Source organism: Rhinolophus sinicus, linkage group LG01 (assembly GCF_036562045.2).
Source record: "Rhinolophus sinicus isolate RSC01 linkage group LG01, ASM3656204v1, whole genome shotgun sequence".
Taxonomy (NCBI): domain Eukaryota; kingdom Metazoa; phylum Chordata; class Mammalia; order Chiroptera; family Rhinolophidae; genus Rhinolophus; species Rhinolophus sinicus.
The window spans coordinates 87,556,169-87,583,860 of NC_133751.1; the positions used below are offsets into that span (position 1 = coordinate 87,556,169).

Here is a 27,692-nt window from a genome sequence, read left to right on the forward strand (position 1 = left end):
ATATTTGACAAATGTTGTGAAGGAAACTCATAAAGTTTCTCAGACTGTTTCAGAAGAATAAAATTTCAGCCAGACTGAGCCTGTTATCTATGTATTCCTAAAAGATTAGCAAGACCTCTACAAATATATAGATGTTTTAACAAAAATATGTACAGTTGACATGTTTTTTTCGATTTGATTTTCTAAATTAACTGTTGTACTATTAGAAAGGAAACACAGTGTAGTAAATAGAATTATGAGTTTATGATTTTTAGTTCTAATTTTGAAACTAGCTGTGTGACCATCAGTAAAATGAACAAATGGAAACTTCTAACCTGGAAAAGCCCTTACAAATTTAATAATAGATTATTCTTAGTGACATAGTTTTAAAGACGATAAATTCTCAAATAATGATTCCCCCTAATTCAGATGAATAAGATCTCAATATTTTATTATTGAAAAACATGTCTTTCCTCCAATGTTGTTATATATATGAAAATAATACCTATTATGCATCATTGTGGAAGAAAAAAAATGATTCAAAACAATACGGTTTTAGGTCTGGTTATAACTTCCAATAATGTAGGGTTATAAATCTTTTCTCTGGGATTCAATTTTCTCATCTAGAAAATGGGGGAGAAGTTAGTCTGCACGACTCTGAAGGTTGTTTCTATCATTCTATGATTCCACTATTTTAAAATAAAATTCTAGATAAATGTAAAAATCATTCAGGAATACTGTGGCAGATAAATTTAGCATGGGATAAATACATCATTATATTATATTGAATGTTAGTTAAGCAAGAATAAACTGTTAAGTGATTTAATATTAGGTAGAAGATCATTTATACTACTGTCATAATTATAATTATGCAGAGCTCTCATTTTATTTTTAAATCAATGTTAGTGTGACTTTAAAAAGAATAACCTCAAAATAGGTATATTTTGTTACATATTGAATAGTGAATTATTGAGATATTTAGATCTTACAAAAATATGGACTTTTGATTAAATTACTCCACTGAATAAATATGTAAAACACTATTTTTCCACAATGTTCATTGGATCTCTTAATTGTCATGGACAATTATTTATGTCCAATTGTTTTACAATGATTGTTGTCCTTCTATATTTTGAATATATACTTGGAACCATATACTTATCTATATTTAGCTATGTTTCACTGTAGTTAAACTATTGCTGAGTAAATGCAAAAATACTATGTAATTACAATTCTTATAAATTTGGAGAAAGAAAATGACTCCTTTGCATTAGTCCTTCCATATTTGAAAATCACTTAAACTCAAGACAACATCAAAACAGATGTGGAATTATCATCATTGACTTAGTGAGATAATCATGATAGAAAAGTGATAAAGAAAATACAAAATGGTATTTCACATGGACAATTTTTTGTATAAAGAGTATATATACTTATATTTAGAATAAAATCTCTAAGATAATATTCCCATAATGTAAGTTTATCGCAATAGTATAACATAAAGATCATCTTCCTTTATTTATTTATTTATTTATTTAATTTCAAACTGTGATGAACTTGTTTAAAATGAGAAACATAGAAAAAAAATTACTAGGAAGCTAAGAAATTTTGAAATATAACAAATCAATGAGTAATAAGTCTGCCAAACCTTAAATGTGTTTAGATAATTTCCCAAACATTTCATAGAGTTCTTTAATTTACTGGAATTTAAATATACTATTTTAATCAACTAAATTTAGTAATTGGTTGTTTTAAACTGAGTAAGTGGCTTCATTAGGTCCATATATCAAAGATGAATATTAAGTTGCACTAATTAATGACAATGACACTATTTTTACATGAAAATGGTATCATTTGATATTAACAAGCTCAAATTAAAAAAAAAAGATTAATGGAACAGCTTTAATATATTTTATAATAACAGCTCCCATATTTAGAAAATCACCCATATCGCGACAATGATAGGAAATTTGAATCAATACTTGGTTTGATTAGTAAATTAATATAACCATTTTACAGATGGGGAAACTAGAGCTTAAAGCACAACTTACACATCATGCATCTGGGATCCAAACTAGGTATTTCTGCTACTGGAGATCTTTTAAAGGTCTGTTAATATTGGGTGAGGAAAATAAGTTATAAAATAGATTACTTTTGTTTAAAAATTATGTTTCTTGTCCAGAGTAGGCAAATCCATATAGACGAAGTAGATTTGTGGTTGCCAAAAACTGGGAAAAAAGAAGATTAAGAGTGACTGCTAAAGGGTATAGAGTTTCTTTTTGCAGTGATCAAAATGTTCTGGAATTAGATAGTAGTGATGGTTGCACACTCTGTGTGAATATATTAGGATTGTGCACTGAACTGTGCACTTTAAAAGAGCAATTTTTTGAGTATGTAAATTATCTCACTAAAGTTATTTTAAAATTTAAAAAAATATGTTTCTGATTTATTTGCTAATTGATCTGATTCAACTAAATAATTAGAAATTTAAGTAAAACTATTTGTTTTATCCTACTCACTTCAAATCATATGACAAATACTTAAGTTATAGATTTCAAAGAGGAATTACATGATTTTATAGAATAGTCTATTTTTATATATTGTCACCTTCATCTATCAACTGCCAGTTAATTTGATTGATATTCAAAAAAGAATAGTCATTTTATACTATATTGTTTTGATGATTAAGAAAATTGTTAATAATTATTATAAAAACAAACACATTGAGTATTGTGTGCAAGGCATCGTTTTTAAGTAAGTTAAATGTATAACTATGTCTCATTTTTAAAACTACATTCTGAGGTTGATATTATTATTATTATTTATACGTTTTCAATCAGGAAACTGAGGTACAGAGAGCTTAAGGAAGATCACAAAACTTACGTGCAGCAAAATGGAAAACAGAGCCCAGATGATAGGAGTCCAGAAGTCATGCTCTTCACCATTTTATTTTTCTATGACGATTTTAATTTAATCAAAATGGATAAATCTTAAATTACAACATAAAACAGTATCAGAAAGTTTAACCTTGGATTTGGCTACAAAGTAGCTGATCAGCAGAGACTTGGACTCAATTACAGAACTGTAAAAATGGACTATATACTTTAGTTTTATGGACATCATATCTGAAACCCAATATTTATTTTACCACCGTAATGTGAGGTTTTACAGATAGAACAATCTTTATGTATATAAAGGTTTGTAAGAGAAAACACACACTGGAGTGAAATGAGTATGCAATTGGAGTGAGGGGAGAAGAGCTGGCCATATGGCTGGGAAACCGTGACCCAAGTCCAAATGTCACAATATTATCAGAGTCTAATAATTCATTTTTAATCTCTTAGGTTTTCAGAATATTTGAACATAAATGAGTTGGACGTGTGGAATTATGCTAAGAAAATTACTCAAATAATTTTAAATGGCAAAGGGATTTTATCTACAAGGTCTGATTGAAAAATACCAGAAACTACATTGGTCCCTGAAATTCTAGTGAAGGACGCAGATATGCAGATCATGTTTCATAGAATTCAAGAGTTGAGAAACAAGTTGGAATGCACATAGCCAACTGGAGTACAGAAAGACACATTGTCTTGCCTGAGATCATACGTCCAGAGGCCAAAGCTGGATGACACCGAAATATCCTGCCCCCAACAATTACTTTCAATATTTCATGCTGAGTCCATATATGACATTTTTTGTTAGCCCAGTGATACAATAGTAATACACTGAGAATGTGCTGTATACCATTTTTATATTTTAGTAAATACTACATCATTTAAAAAGTACTTTAAGAATCCCAGATTGATATATTATCATGGAAAAATCCTACATTGCTATATTGCCAATTATTGATTAGAGAAATTAGAAATATTGATATGAAGTAGTAAAATGAAGCAACTATTAGATCTTCCTTCTCATTTGTGGTTTTTGGTCAGTTTGTTTTTTCTTTTGACTTGAACTTAAGATGGGATAAACCTGCATTTATCCTGGCAGGACTGAAAGAAAAGTATATGAGGATTTATTTTTACTTCCCTAAAATGACATTTTGGGATGCAGTGTTCAATTTCTAGCAAACTACAGGATAGGGTATCTAGAAATATGAGAAAATTAGATTTTTATTCTTTTCAAAAACTATCCTAGAATCCCACTCTGAACAAAACTTCCTGGCCTGTCAGTGGTAAAGTGCCCAGGGACACAAAATGTAGCATAAACAGGTATACTCCAGACTGAAAACAAGCTGAATTGTATTTATTTTAAATGTTTCTTATCTGCCAACTTAACTAAATTAATATACACATACTTTAAAAACAACAAAGGCAGACATATCATGTTATAGATTAAAGACTGCTGTTGCAGTTTCTCAAATCTTCTCTCAAGAAAATGATTTCCTTTTCTGAAAAGCTATTATCTCAAGACTGAAAATTATTTGTCTATATGACACTACAATTCCTTTAATAGAAAGTTAATAAGATATGTCATATTAGTTCCTTATTAATTTATGGCTAGATCATTTTTAGAGCTTTTTTGTCCCCTGCCAACAAGTTTCAAAGCATTAATTCAAATAAAATAGTTTGCATCCATACAAGTAGATTTGAGAATATTTCAAATGAGGAATCTCTCACTACTCAATGAATTAGATGGGGATTCCTCAAGCTAAGATTCAAAATGATTATCTTTTAGAAAGCGGGATCTTTAAATGATAAAAATAGATTTTTTTTAAAGGTTTTTGTTTGTTTGTTTTTTGTATAGTATAACAAAGCCAGTCCTATAAAGCTTCACAATCTGCCCTCTGCCATCTAGACTATTTGTCTCTTTTTAATTGTAGCCTGGACAGGGAAATTATATATTAAAGTGAATTGGGAGGGCTGCTGTTTTACCACCTTTACTAGCTCCTTTACTAGTTTTCTATTACAGATTTGTCATATGTGTATTAATGAGAGAAATGCAAAACTAACTAAAATCTGTCCTTGATTCACCCTGAGGGACAAAATTAGATGACTTATTTTAAACAAATTAGATGACATTCTTAATACATGTGTCTCTGCTGTTCATTTTCCTTTGGGTCCCTAAATCCATCCTCCATCCTTTTTTGCAGTGTTCTGTGCTTTGGGAGGCTGACTTCTCTTCACGTGCTTCACCCAGATTCTTTGATCTCTGATTTTCAGTGGGATTCAGTTAATGGAAAGTTACCAGAAGGCAAGAGAAGAAAGAGGTCCAATATTGACCCCTCCTCCTCCAATCTTCCCACCTGATTGAGGTTTGGACACTGGCTGTGTCTTTCTTTGACTATTGCTCTTTTCAACCTACTCTTTTTCTGTCTCCAGTCCTTAGACAGGGTTACCTCGTTCACTTGGTTTGGCCTTTCAGATCCAATGTTGATACAGCACCTTGCTATTGAGAGTTCTCTCTCCTGTTTCTCCATCCTTTATGAGTTCCTCAAACTCTGCCCTCATTTCTGTGAAAATCTCTTTTTAATGACATTTTTAATAAACTCTTTAGCTATACCATTTCAAGACCACCATCAGTTGGTGCTAATATCTGAGTAACACTTTATCTAAACTAGAAATAAAAGTTTATACTCAATTTTTAAAGAACATGACCTCAAGGAGGAAGAAGAAAAAAAATGCATTAAAACCGCTGTAATTTATTCAGTTTAATACAGACTTCTCTAAAATACGCATCTTAATGAATCTAACCTAATTTCTCATGTTAGTTCAAAGTAGCTTTCGCCTTCTCTATTGAAACACTCATTGATTAGCATTCTTTGCTTACTAGTGGGTTTAATAAAATAGCCCTGGGAATATTTGAGTTTATCTATCTTTCTAAAATGAAAAATTACCAGACTTAAATTAGGTATTTCCATTTATTATACTGAACACTTGGAACAAAATTCCCTTTACACTAATGTAATTCTTTAAACAATATTAGTGAAGAAGGTTTAATTTCTGCTCTTACTCACCTGTTAGCATTTATAGTAACTTTATTGACTCTTTTTAAATACTGTTGAACTCTAATTTTTTAACTGTGAAACTGCTACAAATCATTGGTGTTGCAGTAGTTTGAACCAATGTCCTACTGGAACAATTGCTTTTTCTTAGTCATTTTTCTTAATAATTTAATAGAGACATTTCTTTACTTAAGAGTCAGTGCTATTGCAGCTTCAGTATAAGCAGTTCTGATACTAAAATTGCATAAATATTACATACATATTTGAGAAGTAATTCGGAAAAATCTGTCACCTTGCCTTGCAATCACCTCATTCACCACCCTTTGCATCAAGGAGCTTATAATTTTCTGGCCATAGGTTAATTTAAATGAGCAAAGAAAGCGAAAGGGAGATTATTTTAAATTTAGAGAAATAAGTAACTACTGCATTATTGAAGCAAGAGATGTTTCAAAATATTGCAATTATCCAAGCACTTATTGCAAGTCCATGAACTCCCCAAAGTTAGTAGATTATTAGATCCTTCCTTCTCAGAAATCATGCTTTGTGGCATTGGCTCTTATTTATTGTCCTGGAAGAAAGTTCCAACTGAAGTCAAGGTCACCTTCAATCCCAAAGTTGGTATAATTAGTATCAATTTGGTGTTTCACCAAGTTAAGGTAGGTGGTTATTAACTGTATTTTTCATGTAGAGTGTCAAAAGAAGTAAGAGCAGTGCCAGCAATCATTTCAGCTTCAAAAGCACAGCTCATAAATTTAGTTTGTTGGTTGGTAAGAAAGATACAATTTAGTTTATTAATGTTTTTTAAAAATAATTTTAAGGACGTTCCAGAAATACATGTATTCATATAGGTAGGCCGAGTTTTTAAAATATAAAACAGATTATCAGCCTAATAATGTTATTCATTTAGTTTTGATATTTTATAATTGATGGGCCTTCTGGAGTATAATAATTATGGGAAAATTTTAATTTAATATTTATATGTCTATTATATAAAAGTGAATTAAAGAAAATAGCACAGTCTACTAGGGTACATTTTCTTTTCCTTCTTGGTGGTTGTTTTGCAGAAAATGTATATATTATTAGATTATATTAAATCTGGGATTATTATCATAAAATCAATGAAGACACTCCTACATTTGTAGAAGTAAAAACAATATTAGTAGACTGTTCATTTAAAAGAAATGTAAACTAATAGAACAGAGGTTTCTTCTAAAATTGATCTAAGCCAAAGAAATAAACAAGCTTAAAATGAACCTCTTAAAAATGTTTGATGTTTTAAATTGCACAAGAGTGTCCTTAGAAAATAGAAGGGAGCAAAAATGTTCTACTTCCCATCAGAGTGGTATTGGAAAGAAAATATGAATGCCAGTTTCCCTCAACTATTTCCCAAATGCCATAAAGAAATAGGTAAACATTTAAAGATTTACAAACTTTTCCAGGGTTCAACTTCATGCAAGACAAAGGCAAACACTCCATTTAGTTTTGGAAATGGTTATGTAAAACAAGTGATACATATTTCTATTCCAAATAAGGTCTACTAGAAGAGAAAGAACAACTTTAGCATCCTGTGCTCACCTCAAGTACCCTAATCTGAAACATTGTCATTTTTCAAATGTGTAGGTCCATAGCTAACTGAAAGACCAAGAATTCTCCTCTGCATTCCCACCCATGTCCGTTCTGTAGCCACTCCCTTCCACATTGACAATATGGTACTTGTAAGTAAGGTTGAAAGTGCCTCCAACTGCAAAGCATATGTGTTGCTTGTTCTTTCCAAGTAAGAAGCATTTTTAGTATCCTATCTTCATTATGAACTATGTTTCACATATTTATTTTTGAAACTATGTCAACTTTATATAATAATTATTGTTTTTCTTTTTTTTCGTTTAAAGACTACTGGAAATGTTGCTACCCTTAGAGCCTAAATGTGCAAACCTGTCTTTTGGCAAATAAGCAGGTCTCTTTATATAGACCATCTGGAGACTGAATTATTACTTGATTTTTGTCAAGTGAAAAAAGAAACAAAAACATACTGACACTTAATTTTTAAAATCTTACAACACCATGCAAATTGTGTTTTATTACCACCAATAAAACCAGAAACATTTTTAATTGCTAAACACTCATAATATAAGCTCATAAAGAACTTCTTGATTTGCACATTTTGGGATTTAACTGTGTCAAGATGATATATTTTACAATTGCAAACGCTCTGTTTGAGTGTTTTTATAGTGACTAACTCAGAGCTATAATTATTTTGCTCCATTCATTCTTTCTCAGCGCTGGTTTTCTTTTTCTTTTGTTCTGATAAATGTTTCTGTATCTCTTTGTATTCTATTTTTTAAAGTGTCTATTTCAAAAGGGAACAAGAGTATACATTAATAAAACCAAATAAAAATAAAATAAAGATAGAGGAGTTTCTTTTGACATGAAGGAAATAGAGAATAGAAGCACAGGCCAGATCATTATTGTTCTTAACTTGAATTAATTAGATGTTTTAGACAGTGGTTTGAAATGCACATGTATACATTTTGTGTTTATTTTACTTTAGTTCATTGTATTTTGAAGCCGGGGAAATAAAGTAACAATTGAAATAAAGGAAACAGTATATAAGCTACTATTTAATAATCAACATTTTAGGCAATAGTAATTCATTAAAAATGTCCATATTAAATATGAATAGAATTTTTAAAATTCATCTCAATTTCTCTATGCTGACACAAAGTAAATACTTTGGCAACTTTTATGTTCATTTGATATAGCCTCACTTTTCATACATGGTTTTTTACAAGTCACTAAGTTTCAAAAAATCTTTAAAGAAGGAAAGTAGTTATGTATTAACATCTTTCAAACAGCAATATTTTAGAATCATTCTTAATAATCAAACAGGTCTCTAAGTTCATTTACATTCTAATAATTAAGTTATATGATTCATATGATTTAAAAATACAATGCGAGCATCTGGGCTAAAAATTATGGGCCTATAATTCTAGACGGGAGCTATATTCATTCTAGATATATGCTAAAATTCATCTTATTCTCTATGGATGATTTAAAATATTTCACTTAATATTACATTTTTAAACATAAGCAACAATATTAGTGTGCAATTTAATTGTGAAGAATTGAATACCTGTAGTGTGCTTCACATTGAGCTTTTGATTGCCAAGGCATCCATTGCAAAAGACATCCACGTTGAATAAACATTACCAGCAGTATGATATAGTTACTAGCAAAACAACCAGATAAGTAACTACAATCCCGCACCTGTGAAGCTACGCTTTTCAGAAAGCTCTGGGTAACCTAGATAACTGATTGCTTTAAATTATTTCCTTCTACCTTACAACACCTTAGTTCTCATTATTGCTCTTTCGTTTGAAATCTGCCAATAAAAAGTGAACCCATATAATCAATAATGTTGTAAAGATTTTGTAGGGTATCTGATGGATACTTGTCTTATTGGAGAGTCCACTTCATGGACGGTGTACACTGACCACTGCAGTGTACAGCTGAAGCTGAATAATGGTGAATGCCAATTATATATATATATATATATATATATATATATATATATATATATATTAATATGATGTGGAGTGCAACATACAGAATGGAGTCAATGGAATTGTAACGGCTATATACGATGTCAGAGAGGTGGTGGATTGGGGGAGGGGGGTTATCACTTTGTGGGTTGTAACTGTCTAACTATTACATTGTTTTGTTCTGAAACTAATAAAAAAAAAGTGAACCCACTAAACCACAGACACCCCACCGTTGGACCCTAATAAAGACAGAGTCTCAGGTCTGTGTGTGCCCTCTCAGTACTACTTGTGACCTCACTGTGTGGCCCTCCAGGACCTGTGAGAAATTTTGTTCATCATTGTTCCTTGATGGTTTCTAACTGACGTACATCCTGCGATCACAAGAATCACAGGGGCTGGTCCAGCCATGACATTGGCCGTGGGTGGAGGAAATGTATGTGGGGTTCTTACAAGTAATAGGGACCCAGGTGAGTGCCTCAGCATTTCTAACTAAGAGCATCACTATTGATAACATGAAACAACACAACAGCACCCATATCTATTTTTTGCAAGTTTGGTCATTATTACTACAGTTGTAGATAGTTTGAAAATGGTGTATTTTCTTAAATGAAAAAAAAAATAAAAAGGTCCTTCATTTTTGTTTAGCAGTGCCATTCTGAAATAAGTTCCCACTGCAATTAACCTCATTATAACCAATAAATTGACAGAGACTACTAGACAGATTATGTAATTTTATTAATAGAAAATTATTTCACTATTTCAAACTCTGAGGTAAAACCAATCTATATTTGAACCAAGAATTCATTTGGATTTTTAAATGTATTGCATAAACAATTTCATCATCACTTTTAGGATTTTTTTCCCCTATCTGATATATTGAAATGCATGAAGTATTTGAACATAATCTTAGTTTTAGGAAAGGGAGTATACCAGCTATATATCTTCTCTCCATATCTATTACTTTTAGAGCATTCAGTCTTACAGAGGTAGAAACAGATAGCACATTAGGAGTTTAGGAGTTCTTCTGTCTTGATAAATATAAAAGATTCAGTTTTCATACTGAATTTGAAAATTATGATAGATATATCAATTTGTATATGTCATCCTGTCTTATATATGCTTCTTGAATTTTCAATACCTTTATATAACTTATAAAATGAGGCTACTGCTAAAGATTCCTAGATTAGGACATAGTTATTATGAAATTAAAATTACATGATATGATAAAAATAGAAATTATTTTCAAATGAAATACACCACGCTAAAATAATACTAATACTAGAAATCACATTAGGTCATTTGGAACTATTTTATAAATGGTTATATTTAACTCATTGAAATTTATCACAATGACCTAAAAAAAAACAAACAAACACACACAAACATTTATGAGAGAGAGAGAGAGAGAGAGAGAGAGAGAGAGAGAGAGAGAGAGAAACTCTTTTGAATGATAGGGCCAATCAGGACACTAGTCTTAAAATACTGCAATTTCCAAAAGCACAAATTAAAATGTGTTGGTACAATGGTCTTTTGTAATGAAAAAGTATATAAGAAAGCTATAAAATCTTCAGATTTTAGATATATGATATAAATTCAGAATACTATAACATGAAAAGTTTATAAACTGTTATATTCAAAGATAGATGATATATAAGTTCCATGTGCGCTACACCATTTTTATCTAACTTTTTCATATAATCAATTCAAAATTGATTTGAAATGAAAAAGTAGTCAGTCCATTAACGCCACAGAATTTTACCAGGATTAAAACTATAATTATTATAAGAAAAAAATATACCATTTCATTAATTACATGATGCAACTACATGCAAACATATTTGTTTTACTAAAAAGAAGTGAGGAATAATCCTGTTGTGCACTAAGTGCTGATTATGCTTCCAGAACCCTAGATATTATCCAATTCTCAAGACAGCCTGGGAATTAAGTACTGCTATTAAGTGTTTCTCATCTTTACTGATGAAAATGCTGAGGCTCAATTTGGTTCATTGTCCAAGACCAAAGACGTTGCAACAGATAAACCAAAACTCACACCGAAGAAGTCTCCAGGGCTCACTATTCTCCACCTTTCCATGATTGCTCAAGCTTGCTCTCCTCTCTGTGTTTACCGTCTTATTTGTAACAAATTACTGCAATTGCTAACTTCTCTTGCATGTGTTTGAAGCTCTCTTCCTCCAAACAGTGATGTATCTCACGTACAAGCTGAAGAGAAGTGCAAATCCTCAAGGTTATAACTGACAATTTGAGTAATTTCTTTTGCCCTATTTCATCTTGATTTTAATATAGCCACAGCTGTGGTTCTTTACATTTATTTTAAATTGGATATTTATCACATCTTAGGATGGAAAACTCAGAAATAATAGTAGTGGTGAAAGAGTGTCAATGGAGATATGAGCAGTGATGCATTTGTGGTCATTTATTAAATAGATAAATGTTATAGTTTATAAAATTTGAATAAATGCCATTTAAACTTAATAAAATCAAATTTAGTTAGTTTATTTCAGGTTTTTGAAGGAGAGAAAGTGATGAAACAAGTAAACTTAAAAAAAAAATCTGCAAGCTGAAAATATTTAGTTATCTTTAGTTTTCAGCTTTTCTTAACAACATATTTTTATATCTTTTAACCATAATTTTGAAACATCTTTCACTAGTTTATGAATAAATGAATTCCAATTAAAATACAATTGCATCTGAAAGCTGTAATTTAATAGGTAATGCACAATGAAGGGAATATCATATAGCAACTTAAAAAGTACAAAGTATAAAATTCCTAACAATGTTTACGTACTGACTGAATCCCTCACTCGCTCAATTATGAACTAGAACATTAATCATGTAGGCGAGCTTTGTGATTTTCTTTAGTCCTCAATTGTTGAAGATAACAGGGGAAAAGGACTGACATTTAATGTCAATGCTACTATTTTTGTTACATAAAATATATACTATAGATTGACTAACTTACAAAATACATTTTTCTTTCTGCATATCTTGGTGCCATTTGAAAAATATTATATTTTAACTGTTGAGTAAAAAAAATGAGTGTTATATGTTTTGTGTGTGTGTGTGTGTGTGTGTGTGTGTGTGTGTTTCTTTGAGGTTTGCTTATGTGCTCCTTTGAGAGAAAGATTAATCCTTTTAACATTTTAAAAGTCCATTGTATAAAGTTCACAAAACATCTTAGGAAACCTATAAAAAAGTAAATTTACTTGAAAAAGTAGAAAATTGATTTCATTTTAAAAGTCTGGGTAAAATGCAATAGGTAAGACATTACTTATGATACAATACAAAAGCATGTTGTTCAACACTTCACCTTGAAACAAAACACTTTTATCTTCTTTTGGGAGAAATGCATTAATTTAATTGCAGTGAGTTTAATCGCAATACCTTCAATTTCCTTAATTTTAGGGCCTGGCATAGTTCCATATATATATAGCAGGTACTCAATATTTGTTGAAGAAGGAATGAATAATCAATTATTGGGCTATAAAATAACATTTTAAATCAATATGTCTCCCTCCATTTTTATCAAAGTGATTTGTCTGCACTGTCAAAACAACATTATCATCAAGATTTTGTTAGTATATAATAATTACATTTTATTTGAATTACTGTTTAAAAAATTCTGTGAAAAATAATGAATTAAAATAAAGTAGAACTTTAGATATTTTTCATTTCATATAATATCTCAAAGCATTATTTACTGTTTTCTTCATCTTTATTACTTTAATCCCATCTTTACATAAATTGTTTTAAGAAAGATCTGTAAACTCTCACATGTAGATTTAGCTCAAATACAATTTGTTTACTAAACCTAAAATAAACCTAGGTATTTTGGAGAAATTTTTATTGCTATTATCATCAAATTTTAGCTCTAATATAACTGACATGATTTTGTATAATATAACTGACATGATTATTAAAAATGAGCAATTATCAGATATTATAAAAATTCTGGGGACAAGAGAAAAATACTATGATAACTGTTAAGTAAAAGCTGGGAACTCAACTTAATATTGGGAAATAATAAAAATTCCAAGAAAAACAGTTTAATTGAATAATCTTTACAAGTTAAGGAAAATAGTTCTAAGTTGGTCTTTGGTACAATTTTAATTAAATATATATTAATGTATAGTCCGCATGATTTCAAGTTAAGTTGTTAAGTTCAACACATAGTGTAGCCAACATGACACAAAACAGGTATAAGAAGCAGAAAAAGACAGACTTAAATAGGACAAGTTATCTCCGAACATTGTTTATGTAGAAATAAAGTTTAAAATGTGCTCTTTTTAAAAAATGCACTCAAAAAACTTTTTATCTCTTCATTATCACTAACCACTTAATAACTGCTCAGGGATGCTTTTTTATATTCCTGAACCGTAACATAAGTATTTGTTTTGCGCTTAAGGATTACTTTCATTTCTTTAAGGTCACTGTCCTTAGGGCAAGAATGCTTATTTATAAACTGATATCAAAAATTATTTATGGAGCCAAATACCTATTTCTGTCATCCCAGAGAAATCTAGAACATTTGCTTTTAGAACATTCTGTTAGTAGAATTAAGTGGATCCACTCAGCAAATCACTTCAGGATAACATGCTGAAAATTAAAGTTCTATGTTTTTATATAGTTTATAAACAACCCCATGGATTATGACCATTTTAGAACAAATTCAGCACTGTAGTTATTTTAATGTGGTTGCTGAGGAATAGCAAGTCATTAACATTAAAGTAGGATCTTAAAAAAACAAAAGCTATCTCTGTATCCTTGGACATCTTATTCCTTTCTTTGCATTTACAAGGCAAGACTAAAACACAGTGTCCCATGTTCATATTTTAAATTTGCTCAATGTTGAAGAACTCCAACTATTTTTAACCTATATTCTGGAATATTTTCATAGTAGTCATAAGTGAAACTAAAAAAATAAAATTTACCATCTTGTTTCATATTGTATTTCAATAATTCTAATTGACAGTGATTTAAGTGACTTAATTACTTCTTATGATCAAGTAAAATTAGATCTCAATTTTTTTCTACCCTTTAAGAAAAAGCTCTTTAAAAGCTCCATTTAATGTGTTCTCCAGGCCATAACAAAGAAGCATACTGTACCTCTTATGTTGCTGGTTGTTGCAGATGTGGTTGGGCTGGTTGTTATGGCTACAGTGGTTGTGACTGTTGCAGTGGTAAGGGAGGGGATGATAGTAGTGGGAAGCAAAGTGTTGGGAACATCTGGTGAGTGGAAAAAAACAAAATATAAAACAAAATCATATCATGCAAACAAAAGAGAAACACAAATGATTCAAATTATAAATACATATATCTTATTTAAGTTTAACAGACTTAAACAGATTATCAGATACAAAGCTGGCTGTGTCACACAGTTCTTGTCATTTTCTGTTCACTTTTTCATGCTTCTACACAAAGCAAAAACTTGGAGCAATGGTTGAGAATAAACAGACTGTTCACAATATTTAGAGTGAAATTTAAAATGACAAGAATTCATTTGTTCACTGAGTCATTTAAAGTTTGACATGCAGTAGCAAAATACAAATAGGTAAAACAAAAAAATGACATGCTTTGTCAACAAATTAAACAAAGAAACAATACAACAGAAATAAACACAAATAACACCACCATATAAGATTAAAGAAATGTTAACGATGGATGAGTATATGCATGTTAAACCCTTTCTCATTTTTTTCTTTTAAGAAAACATAATGATAGAAAGCAGGATGAGAGCAATCTTTAGAAACAAACAAAAAAAGAAGCCAACTGTTGTTGTTATTATTATTATTATTATTATTATTATTATTATTTTGCTTTTCCTTTTCTCACAAATGATGTTAATATACAGCTTAGAGTTTTGCAATCTTACCCTGATTAGATGGTAACGCCTTCTAACAATTTTGCCGTACCTAGGAGTCTAACAAGTATTGAGTCAACTAGCGTGAAACCCAATGTTCTGAAAGGTTTATGACTTATTTTATTTGGCATACCTTGGAGAGATAACTGAAGGTAGACTTGAACCATAACGTTCAATTCCTAATCCATAATTAGTAAAAGTTGCCAAAAGTTAACAGTAGATTCAAATACAGCACATAATAAACAGAAAAAAAAAAAAAAAAAACTGAGAGTTTAACACCAAAATCGTCCTTCCTTTCATGCAAAACACGCTGAAAACAAGAGCAGCATAGAGAACACTGAAACAGTATAGCCAGTGTCAAGCTGTGAGAACTTCAGTAAGATCTTCAGAGTCAAATCTTGTCTCAAGTGAATAGGCATATAATTTACACAGTGAGGAAATTAGAAACAGTTCACAAATTACCTGTAATTACTGAGCTGGGGTTTGATTTTACATGTTTCCCACACAGTCCCAATATATTCAGACTGTTTGACAGATCATTTTACTATTAAAAGGTTTCCTGTCATTCTCTCAATTAAAGTCTTTGAGTCACACCAACATTTTCTAGTTCTTTACTTCTGATAAATAGCCCTGTTCGATCCTCAGACTTTAATCTGCTGATTTCTCTACACTGTAGACACAGCAAACAGCGAGAGATCACTCTCTTATCTTGGGTATTGATGTTTACACCTGTTTTTCAACAGGGAAAATGCTTTATGGCCAGTCAAATTAAGAAAACTGAAAATTTAAGGGTGCTGCATTAATCACTAGGGAAAATGGGTATTGCCTGCAGTGCGATTACTATGATCATAAAGTAGAGCTGACTTTAACAACATTATAAATGCATAAATATTATGTATATGTGCATATACACTCCTTGTTTACTATTTCTCATAATACCTTCTTATTTTCATGGTACACTTTCCTAAATAATTTGCAGGCTGGAGGTAAATGAAACATGCTTTATAAATTTTTTAAAAATGTGAACTTTTCATTTTCAAGGGAATCTAAAATAGAAAATAATACATTCTTCATCTGTTAGCAAAATCATTTACTCATTAGGATCTCAAAATATATTTATTTAATTAATGCAAAGGGAAATATCTTCCAGGACTATCAAATATAAGAATATACAATAATATTAGTCTTTTAACACTCAATGTAAATAACATAATATTACCAAACCTATTACAGATTATATAAATATTAGGGTATTTGCTATCAGACAACAGGTTAGAATGATGCCACTGGATCTCAAAAGCAGCCTTCCAATATAATTTGATTCTTAAGAACTAGAAAACAAACAAGCTTTGTTTTTTTTTCGTTTTGTTTTGTTTTTAGTTTAGCCCAAAAAGCCATGATTTGGATCATTTTTCCTTATTTCATGTCAATAAAATGGATAATAATAACTCTTGATTTGTTTTGGAGTCTGCATATATTACCAGGTTCTATGAGTATTCTTGCATAAACTAAATAACAATCGTATTTCCTATAATTGTGAAAAATGCATGAAATACATGTTTTTTTCCTAGGCTAATTTTCCAAAAATGAAAACAAAACAAAACAAAACATTGTTTTAACAATTGTTAATCTACTTTAAAAGAACTGCCCTCGAGTCTTTTAAAGTGTCCAGATAGATGAGATGATACGACATGCTATTATTGACTCAGAGTCTGGCTCCTGCTTATCTGCTCATCATCCTCACTCACCCTCTTGACTTCATATGTACCTCAAAACAAATTGGCTGAACGTAATTTGATGCCAACTACCTTGGCCACTATGGCAACTGGATCAAGAAAATGACTTGCTAAGAAAACTTTGCCAGTCATTGTTACATGTTTTTAATTACTACTAACTTTATTTTATCTACGGGTTCTAAAACATTTCAAACATTTTTATTTTTTCAAAAAATTTTAGGACTTCTTCATTCCATTCTTTCTTTTCACTGTACATTGATAGTCATTCACTTATTTCAACTTTATTATGCAATACAAAAAGTTGAAATAGCCTAAATATTCAACAGCAGAAGATAAATCAGAATCAACTAAAATTCAACAATGAAAGTTAGTTGGAATTAGTTGAATTCTCAGAAAGACTAAGAAAATTGTATGATACTCCTCTACTATCCAAACTTTCTTGACAATTAATTCTTGAAGGGAAAAATTCTGCCTACTTTATTGTGGAGACCCTAGCACAATTTAGAATTTTAATAAATATTTACAAAATGAATTCGTTCATAGCATATAAACATGTAACATATTTTAAGGGATCTAGAAAAAAATCACTTTTTTTTTTTACAGGGTAAACAAAGATTTCATTACTTTGCTCAAAACAACAAAACAAACAAACAGAAAACATCCTTCTGTGTCTTTAATACAGACAGACAATTGTTATTTTCTGAAGTATAAATTTTCAAGACCACAACCTACAACTTCTTCCTTCAATAAATATCCCTGGTAACAAAATAAATCTTTGTCTACACATCCCGCTACTTTAAAAGCAGTGTGAGCCTTTTCTGAGATTTATGTCCTCCATGTCTCTTTATGAACTTTATCCACTTTACTTAATTTGAAACTTTCAGAGAAAGGGTAAAAGGCCAGAAGGGCTCATTAAACAGATCCTTTGTGATCAGTGGTGAATGATCACAACAAATTTATGAGTTGTCTGTTACCCCACTTAATGGATGAGACAACTTTGAGATAGAATTTCTCTGTTTCTAAAATTACATATAGAGGTGTGTATGTGTGTGTATACTTATATGTTATATGTGTCATACATGCTATATTACAGAAAGAATATTTTATTTATTTAGTATAACGAAGAGATATCTCTAACACTTCCATCTCAAGATCGTTTTAGCCTCATGAGTGTAACTGTAACTCTTCTCAAAACAAAAATTTAAAAGACTGTCTTGTCTTCCTAACTCCAAACACATATCTCTCTGGTTTTCACTCCTACAAGCAAGTGGCAGCATTTGGCATCATTAGTAACTGTTAGTAATTGGTCCTGGTTCTATGTATTTACTTTTGACTTTTTATTTAGACATTGATTATAAAAATGAAGCTACATTTTTATAAGAAAATATGAAATTGGATACACTAGAACTAATCATCAGCCTCATTTTTTATATATCTAGAATACTGAACATTTTAAAAACTATTATACTGTCAGTACAAAGAATACTCAATCAAATGTAGTACAGGATAGAAAATATAGGTCATTTTTCTCCTTCTAAGACATCCATTTTTTATTTTTCCCAAGAATACAAATGCACAAATTTATATGCAGAAGAATTATACACATACACACACACATAATGAAAATAACTAAATCCTAGCTCAACATTAATTTACTAATTCTGTTCATAAGTCAAGATAATTCGTAGTCATATTAAAAGTGATTTTCTGAATATGACTTACCAATTTTAGTTCTTAATATATGCCTTACATGTTAAGATCCTATGATTAAAGAAAATTTGAACATGGACACTGAGATAACTATAAATAAAAATAGACAAATTAATGGCATGTAACATATAATCTACAAATATTAAAATTCAGAAATGATAACTATCTAATAGGTCAATCAACTAACTTCATGATAGCTCATCTGTGATTTCTTCAATAAAAAAGATAGGTTCAAACTTTTATTGTTATTTTCCTTGCAGAGTGCGTTAATTTAATAAACTACTATTAAATGTGCATGACAGAAAAAAAGGGGTTACAAAGAAGTTCTGCATCTATAATTTGCAAGAGAAATTAATTGTATTATATATTTTCTAGACATTGAGACATAAAGAATGAAACATTAATAATTGACAAAATATATATAGTGGATAGAGTTCTATCAGTAGCGCGAGCAGAGAGCGGACCCCGGAGAGCCCTGAGCAACCCACCGCTGCCACTGCAGGCCGGGTCACCACCACCGCAAGGTGAGCAGCAAGGCGGAGACCCAGCAGCCGCCCACACCAAGCCCAGCACCACCCGCAGTGGCGTAGGGAGTGGGCAGCGGTGACCTTACATCTGCGGTGCCTGAGGATGGGGACACGAAGGTCATTGCAAGGAAGGTTTTGGGAGCAGTAAAATGATTCAACAGCAATGACACCATGAAAGATGGATTTGTACACCAGACTACCCTAGAGAAGAATAACCCCAGGAAATACCTTCGCAGGGTAGGAGATGGAGAGGAAGACTGTGGAGTTAGACGTCGTGAAGGAAAAAAGGGTGCAGAGGCAGCAAATGTCACAGGCCCTGGTGGAGTACCGGTGCAGACCGTAACCATGATAGACGCTATGCACGTCTGAGGAGTCAGGAGTCCTCCACGCAATTACCAGCAGAGTTACCAGAATGGTGAGGGTGGGGGAAAGAATGAAGGAAGGAACATGCTCCCGAAGGCCAAGCCCTACTGCAGGCATAGTTCCCACCTCACTGTATGCGGAGACTCTATGGGCACCGAACACAGTATCCCAACACCCCTGTGCAGGCGGAAGTGATGGAAGGTGCTGACAACCAGGGTGCAGGAGAACCAGTGTGACAGAACATGCATCGGGCTATAGACCATGATTCTGCAGGGGCCCTACTTGCCAAAGACAGCTTAGAGAGGACGGCAATGAAGAAAGGAAAATCAGGGAGATGATACCCAAGGTCAGCAGCCATCTCAACGTCGGTACCACCTTAACTTCAGTTACTAAGGCAGACGCCCAGAAAACCCTAAACCACAAGATGGCAAAGAGACAAATGCAGCAGATCCACCAGCTGAGAATGTGTCTGCTCCCAAGGCCGAGGATCGCGCGACCGAGTAAATGCTGGCTTACCATCTCCACGATCAGCCGGTTTAGTCATCTAACAAGAAGTAATGAATATGAAATTCCAGCAATAAGAAATGAAGAAGATTGGAGCTAAAAACATTGAGCGCTTGCTTTTTGCCCGTTGACCAGATAACTAGAACTATCTGGATTGTCTGGGCAACATGGAGCTTTTATTATTTTTACCTAAACACGTTTCTTTTTGGTAATGACAAATATATTTACAAAGAAGTCTGGTTTTTCTTAATACACCTTTAAAGATTTTAAAATTGTTTCATATCTCGTCAAGCTGAGATGTTTAAGGACTTCATTTTTAATTTGTAATACAAATTTACAATTTAAGGTTGTTTTTTTTTTTTAAGTCAACAAATTGCAAGCACCTGTTAATAAAGATCTTAAATAATTTATATATATGATAAAAAAGATATTTTGAGAAGTGAAAATAACTAGATTGTATTTGTCTAGATCTGATCAGAGAAGTTAGTAAATGTGTATAAATTATTTAGATATAATTTAAATCCTAACAAGAGAAATTTCAAGAACGTTTTTCAAAATCAGAATTAAAAACATATTCTATTTAATAAGAAATTGTTAATAAGAAATAGTTAATTGTTAATAACAAACTGCTATATAACAACATTTTTAAGTTGTTAAAAAAATTTGATCACTGTATACCAGGGGTGCCAAAAACATGTACACACATGACTTGCATTCGTCTTTTGTTATTGGTATATATTGAGTATTACAATTTTAATATAGTGTTTTTTTTCTTTCTTAAAATGTGTATACATTTTTTGACACCCTCTGTATAATTGTGTAACACCGATTTCTATGAAATTGTGATTTTGTATTTTAAATCTTTTGCTAGCAAATTAAATCTTAGGGAATTACTTTTTCACTATATACTAAAATGGATAAAACTTGCTAAAATAACTTTATGATTTAAATACTATATTAAAATAAATTCTGAGAGGTCTATGTTTCATTATATATGTATATATATATAATGACATATATAATAATTGAGGCTTTATAAATAATATTCCTTCTAGTGGTAACGACAATGATGTCAGTAGATAGGGAATAGCATCATTTTTAATAACGTGAATCAGTAACTGAGGCTTACACATAGTTAATTTCTGCAAAATTGCTTCCCTCTCTTACCATGCATGAGGTATTTTTTAGGAATTCCTGCCAAGAGTCTTTGGGTCTAAATATATGTTTTATATGTATAAAATTTTAAATGCAGCATACTAAAGAATCTTATACTGTGAATGCAGTTTTCCAATGATTTTAAAGTGTTAGAGCTCTAAGTCATAACATTCGATTCAAAATAATAGAAAAGTGCCCTTTTTTTCACATCCTAATGAAGGATTTTTTAAAAATGCAACCACATTTTGTTACTGGAGCTTATTAGAGCACAACAGATCCTGTATAACCTTGTCAAAATGAAAGCAGGTACAACAAGCGCCGCATACAATAAATTGTAGAGTGGTACAGCACCTTTTTTCCAATAACGAGCTTTTCAGGTTAAAGGTATGTCTGTTCTCTACAAATGCAGTGTACAATAATTTCTAACTTGTCAACCTGTTTTGTTTTGTGGCAGTTCCTCTTTTTAAAAATGGCATTCTGGGCCATTCAGAATGGATTTTTGAAGCAAAATTAAGTCTAAAGAGTCCCAGAAGCTTAAGCACTTGTTTCTCTCCAAGGACTAGTGTTCAATAGGAAGAAAAATACCATTTAGTCTTCACTCTGTATGTCTGCTTCCTTTCTGCTTTATGTCAATAACTTCCCAGGGTGGTTCTAGGGTAATCGAGTGAATCCAAACCAAGGATTATTAGTGGAGATACAGAAGGGTCAGAACTCGATGTATATTAGAAGTATTAAGGTAAGAAGTGTCTTTTTGATAGAAGCTATTCACATTTCCTAGCCTTAAAAATAATAGGGCACCCTTAACCATGCTACTGGTAATTGCACTGCCACTGGAAGCAACTGCAAGAGAAAAAGTTTACTGAATTTGCTTTTTGTCCTGTGCAGAGAATGATGTTTATCTGTTCCCATTATGCTCAGCTACATGTAGCAACCTATTTGAATTACAGCATAAGAATAGAGAAAGCACCAAGGCTCTTACTTAAATGACAACCTCCAGGTTGACAAGGCCTCAACTCACCAGTGCATCCCTCCTCCTCGAGTGTCATATGGTAACCTCATCTGCTTCATAAAAAGAACCCTTTTAAAAATGAGATTTGAATAAACCCCTTTTCATCCCTCTGATGGGTTCCACTGGCTTCACATACTAAATGAAATCCTTATACAATAATAAAAAAGCTATTCTTGAAAAATGAAAAGTACTGCAATTTTAAACTGTAGGCGGTAACCAAAGATCCTATGTAATTACAAGAAAAGTTTATGAATAAAATCAATCTGTTATTTGAAACAAGTGTACGTTTTTTCTTTTTTTTCCCTTTTGAAATACCCCTTTACATTCCAAATGGACAAAAGTAAAGTGAACTTTAAAGCAGAAAAAAAATGTCTTTGAAGTGGATGATCTTACACTGCTTAGCTCCACCTACTTCAATACTATGAGCTTGCTTCTAAAAGTACTTTACCAAAACGTAAATCAGTTGATTTGCTCAAATATTTTCAGTTTTGTGAGGATGTCAGTTTCCTAAGGGAGAATAGTACTATCAGCCATTAAAAGAAAAACTTAAATGTTAATATACACAAGGGAAGTGTAATGTAGTAGAAAAAAATCTGATTGAGAAATCCAGATATTTGGATTTTTCATTTAGTTTATGTGATAATACAGCTGAGCGACATTTTGTATATAATTTAACCTCTACCCGACTATGCTTTCTCATCTAAAAAATGAAGAGTTTAGATCTGGTCATTTATATAAATGCTTTTGGACCATGCATGTTCTTAATTAGTGATGGATCACAGTTGATATTCTAAAAGAAAAAAAAACCTTTACTCAAGAAACGTGAATGGAAACATTTCTGCATATGACTTTGCAAGATGCATAGTCCCTAAAGATGTTGGTTCATATTTTAAAAATGCAGAAGTAAGCTCATATGAGTTTTCATATTGTAAATCATATAACTCTGTCAACTTCAAGATACATAATCCCACGTGTACTTGAAAAAAATTAATGGTAATATAAATGTGATAATAAGAAATGTTAATGTCAGTGAACTTTTTAGAAGACAAAAATAACTCTTTGTATTAAGCCACTCATATTTAAATACGTCATGCTTATGGTTAAAATCTTACTTACACTTTTTCTGCTTGATCTTATTTTTTCCAATGTTAATTTTTATTGTGCAAAAACGTTCCTTAACTCATACTAAGTTATATATTTATGCTACTATATAGATTTCTTACCATGAAACTTAGTAGAAATATTTCTCAGTTTTTATCTTGATTCCCCTTTTTATTTACTACACAAATTCCACCCCCCCAAAAAAAAAGAGTAACAGTGGATTCCAGAATCCTGAATTAAATATCCTTAGGGCTGAACTAAATTGTGCTACTGTACTGTTACCAAAAACATACAAGTTCATAAATGTTGTCATTAAACTGGAAGTTATTACAGAGCACTAATTTTAGTGAATTCTAATTTTCACATACGTTTGTTGTCTGATAATTTTTTAAAGGAAGTAAAATGCATCCAAATATATTTAATATTGTAATACAAAGCTTTAAATAAAAATTAAAATAGAATGTGGGAATGTTTCAAACATAATTATTATAAATTTGCTATCCTGTAATTTAACAAAAGTAACATGGCCATTTGCAGATAATTTCTGTGCCTGCATATTAATAAATAGACCCACTTTGACGTATTCATAGAAGATAATCCCTAATAAACACTAAGAACAATGTTAAGCAGAAACACCTACTGAACTCCATTTTTAATACCCCCTCCTATAACCTATATCCCTAATGTTCAGAGTTCTCATGCAAAGCAAGTTCTTTCTTAACCTCAGAAAAGATCATTTTAAAAAAAAACAACGATCCCTGTATGGGATTTAGTGATGCAACTTGATAACATTCCCAAATTGTCTACTTTCAAATCATGTTCTCGATAACTTTTTACCAAAGTAATATATTTCTAATTGTGGAATTTCATATTTTCCTGGCTATGTCTCCTGGAATATTATAATAATTATGGAAACCCTGAAAACAGCTCTGAAATTTCATCATGATGAAACCTGAGTGGAAAGATTTTACTGTTTTATTTTTTACTAAGAAGTCCAGGTATAATTTATTATAGGATCTGCAGTGCCAGGCCTAGCATTTTGTATATAGCAAAGTTTAAAAAAATACTTCCTGAAATAGTAAACTATTAGGTACTATAGGGTTGTGATATGGATTTTCAGTCTATGTCTGAAGTTTTATATTTTGCAGTTATATATGTTATCTTTATAAGAGATGATATAGATTTTCAAAAAACAAATAAATTTTTACTTAGCAATAATCATAGAATTTTTGGATAAAAAAGAACGGATATGTGAACTCAATTGCATAACTCTCCTAATTTCAAAGATTTGCATTAGATATATTAATTCTTCTATACACAGTTAGTCATGTTGTGCACTACTTAACTCTATAAGGCACCCTTTACATATGGATAACCAAGTAAATACCAGGGGTGCCAAAAAATGTACACATTTTAAGAGATGTTATCTATGTATTACTTTTTGAAGTTGAATCGAATTACAGTAGCAATGTGTAATTGCAGAAATCAAACATGACTTGCATTCATCTTCTATTATCAGTATATATTGAGTATTACATTTTTAATAGTTTTTTTTTCCTTTGCTAAAATATGTATACATTTTTTTGGCACCCTCTGTATATCTCATTTCCCAAAATAAGGTGAAAATTAAAGGTCTTTACTTTGGTGATCAAGGAATGAATATCAATTACCCTGATGGTGCTCAGAAATTAGGACAGTGTATATACACACACCTATGCATATGTATGTAAGTATATATGTACATGTATGTGGATAAGGGTGGGCATGTATGTATAGATACAAACATACACACATATATTATTTTATTAAAGTTTCTTCTGTTGAAAAGTGAGGGAGAGACAGAGACAAAGAAACATAATCGTTAAAGGAATACATTTGATTGCCCACTATTTAAAAGGCACTGTTGTACGAGCTAGAGATACAGAGATAAGATACACCAGATCTCTGTTTTCAAGGAAGTCAGTATCTATTGAGTGGACACAGAATATATTAACATGTACAGATGCATTATGCATATATAGTATATGCACACAAATGCATGAATATATTATATACATATACATATATGTATACATATAAACATACATGTATGTGCATATATACATATGCACATATATAAGCAAATGTACAAACCAACAACTGAAATATCAATATATGATAAATCTCCTGCAGGGAATTAAAGTGATGCATGACAAGTGTCTGCTTTCAACTGGAGTGGACAGAAAATTACTGAGAGCTGAATGATAAGAAATCATTCTTGCAAAGACCAGCATTCATGACAGCATTCCTTCTACTTCATGGACAAGCACTCCAGGCAGAGGCAAGGTTCCTAACAAGAGAATGAGCTTGATGTCTTGGAGGACTTGAAAGAGGACCAGAGAAACAAAAGTGATTGCATGGAGAGTGATGAGATGTCATAGGTGTAGGTGATAGCATTATTCTGTTGGGTTTGACAAGCAAAGGTAATAAGGATTTGGGCTTTATGCTAAGTGTGATGAAGTGCCTTTGGATAAATGTAAATGGAGGGAAGACGTGAAGGAACATGCATTTAAATTATTTATGTATTGTAGGTGTGAGAAATAGATTGGAGAGGTGGAAGCTGGAAGCAGGGAGCCCACTACACAGTGTTTCAATAGTCTAGACTAGAGAGGGTGGACAGAAGTACACATACTGGGAGAATGGTTTGGAAATAATGGCAACAGAATTTGCTGATAAATTGGAGGGAAGCATAGAGAGGAATCAAGGAGAAAGCTTAGATTCTGGAATAAGTCCATGAAACGGTGGTACAATGTCTGTGAGACTATATTGTAGGAAGCGACAAAGCAAGTTTTATGTAAAATCCGCATCTTCTAGTTAGACATGCCATTGTTTCTGAAAACAAATGCCAAACATTTCCCCCATGGGCCACTGCATGTTGTTCAAATTCTCTAATGAATAAATGCATATATACTTGGGTAGAAGAGCTCTGTACATTTTGTAAAGCTACAATATAGCCTTCTCTGCGTACACACACATGTACACACACACACACACACACACACACACCTAGAAAGCCTGATTGCCATGGGTTCTATCCTTCTGTGTACCTTACTGCTACTCAGAGAAAATATTATATATGAATAGTGAGAGAAAATATATTTGATATTGTTGAGTGGCGGCCTCTTTCCTGCTCTCAGGCCGGAATGGGAGCTTTCCTCCTGGACATAGCAGTCAGTGCTCCTTCTGCGTACCACAGATGCACTTCAGCATGCTACTATCTCTGAACAGAATTTTTACTCTGAAAGGTAAAACCTTAGTTTATTCACTTCGCTCTCATTTTAAAACAAAGAGATAGAATTTAGCCTAAACTCTGTGGACTACGTCTGTACAAACACACACCTTTTAAAACGTTTTATAATGAAAACAGTGCTCCTGTCTCCACTATTTTATCCCATTTCATTTCTCTCTGCAGAGCGACAGCACATTCGTCCAGAGGTACGCCTTTCCCTCAGACATCACAGCTATCCCTGCTTATTCACGTACAGAGATGAAATGTTTTATCTCAGCGATTAAAGAATGCACTGTTTTAAGACTCGTCCACCTAGTTGACCGCCTGGAAATTCTCAACTGGAGATGACAGCAGAAAGCACAGGGCTCTCCCATTCGTGCTGTTTGTTGCTCCATATGGGTGCCTTTTCTATCCTTTTTTTTTTTTTTTCTATAGTGTATATTTTTCCATCTATGCTTCTAAAGAAAGCTTCTCCAAAGGAAAAACGCTCATTATAAGTACACAGAATTAATTTACCAACTGGTAGGTCTGTTTCCATGGGAGGGAACAGATTTTAGCTGAATTCCTTTTTAGTGTTTGCTAGGCTGTACATCTGTCCATAATCCCAGCTTCTCTTTCCTGCTCCCCACCCACTCATCTGAGTTTAAAGATTCACTGTCTCATTTCCATCCTGGTCTGTATCGCTGCCTTTCCTAATAGTACAACCAAGTTAAAAAACAAAACAAAACAAAAAAAACAATCATGTGGTTTCGCAGTGTTTCTAAATGTTTAATTGCTGGATAATTGTAATAGTAAATGTAAATGTGACTGCCAACTTTTTAGACTAGCTGCATATTTGCTATGAAGCACAGAAGTACATTTTTCATTTTAATGTAATGAAAGTCCTCATTAACTTTCAAATCAAATATAACATGAATATGTGAAATATATACTGCAAGACTAAGAAAGTGTGTATTATAATCATATCTGCTTAATT

The 27,692-nt window shown here is 31.8% G+C and overlaps 1 protein-coding gene and 1 pseudogene across 3 annotated transcripts in view; one reads left to right on the forward strand and one right to left on the reverse strand.

Moving 5' to 3' along the window:
• The window catches only part of CADM2 (cell adhesion molecule 2), a 1,065,284-nt gene that overhangs the window by 57,040 nt on the left and 980,552 nt on the right, over window positions 1–27,692 (reverse strand). For 2 of the 3 annotated variants that reach the window (XM_074333317.1, XM_019745437.2), the window contains one exon: window positions 14,590–14,709. The exons of the other annotated variant lie outside the window; for it this stretch is intronic. In XM_074333317.1, the coding sequence (XP_074189418.1) occupies window positions 14,590–14,709 (120 nt within the window). The remainder of the gene's footprint in view (window positions 1–14,589; window positions 14,710–27,692) is intronic. 3 annotated transcript variants of the gene reach the window in all.
• LOC109454631 (Y-box-binding protein 1) lies at window positions 16,159–20,183 on the forward strand (annotated as a pseudogene).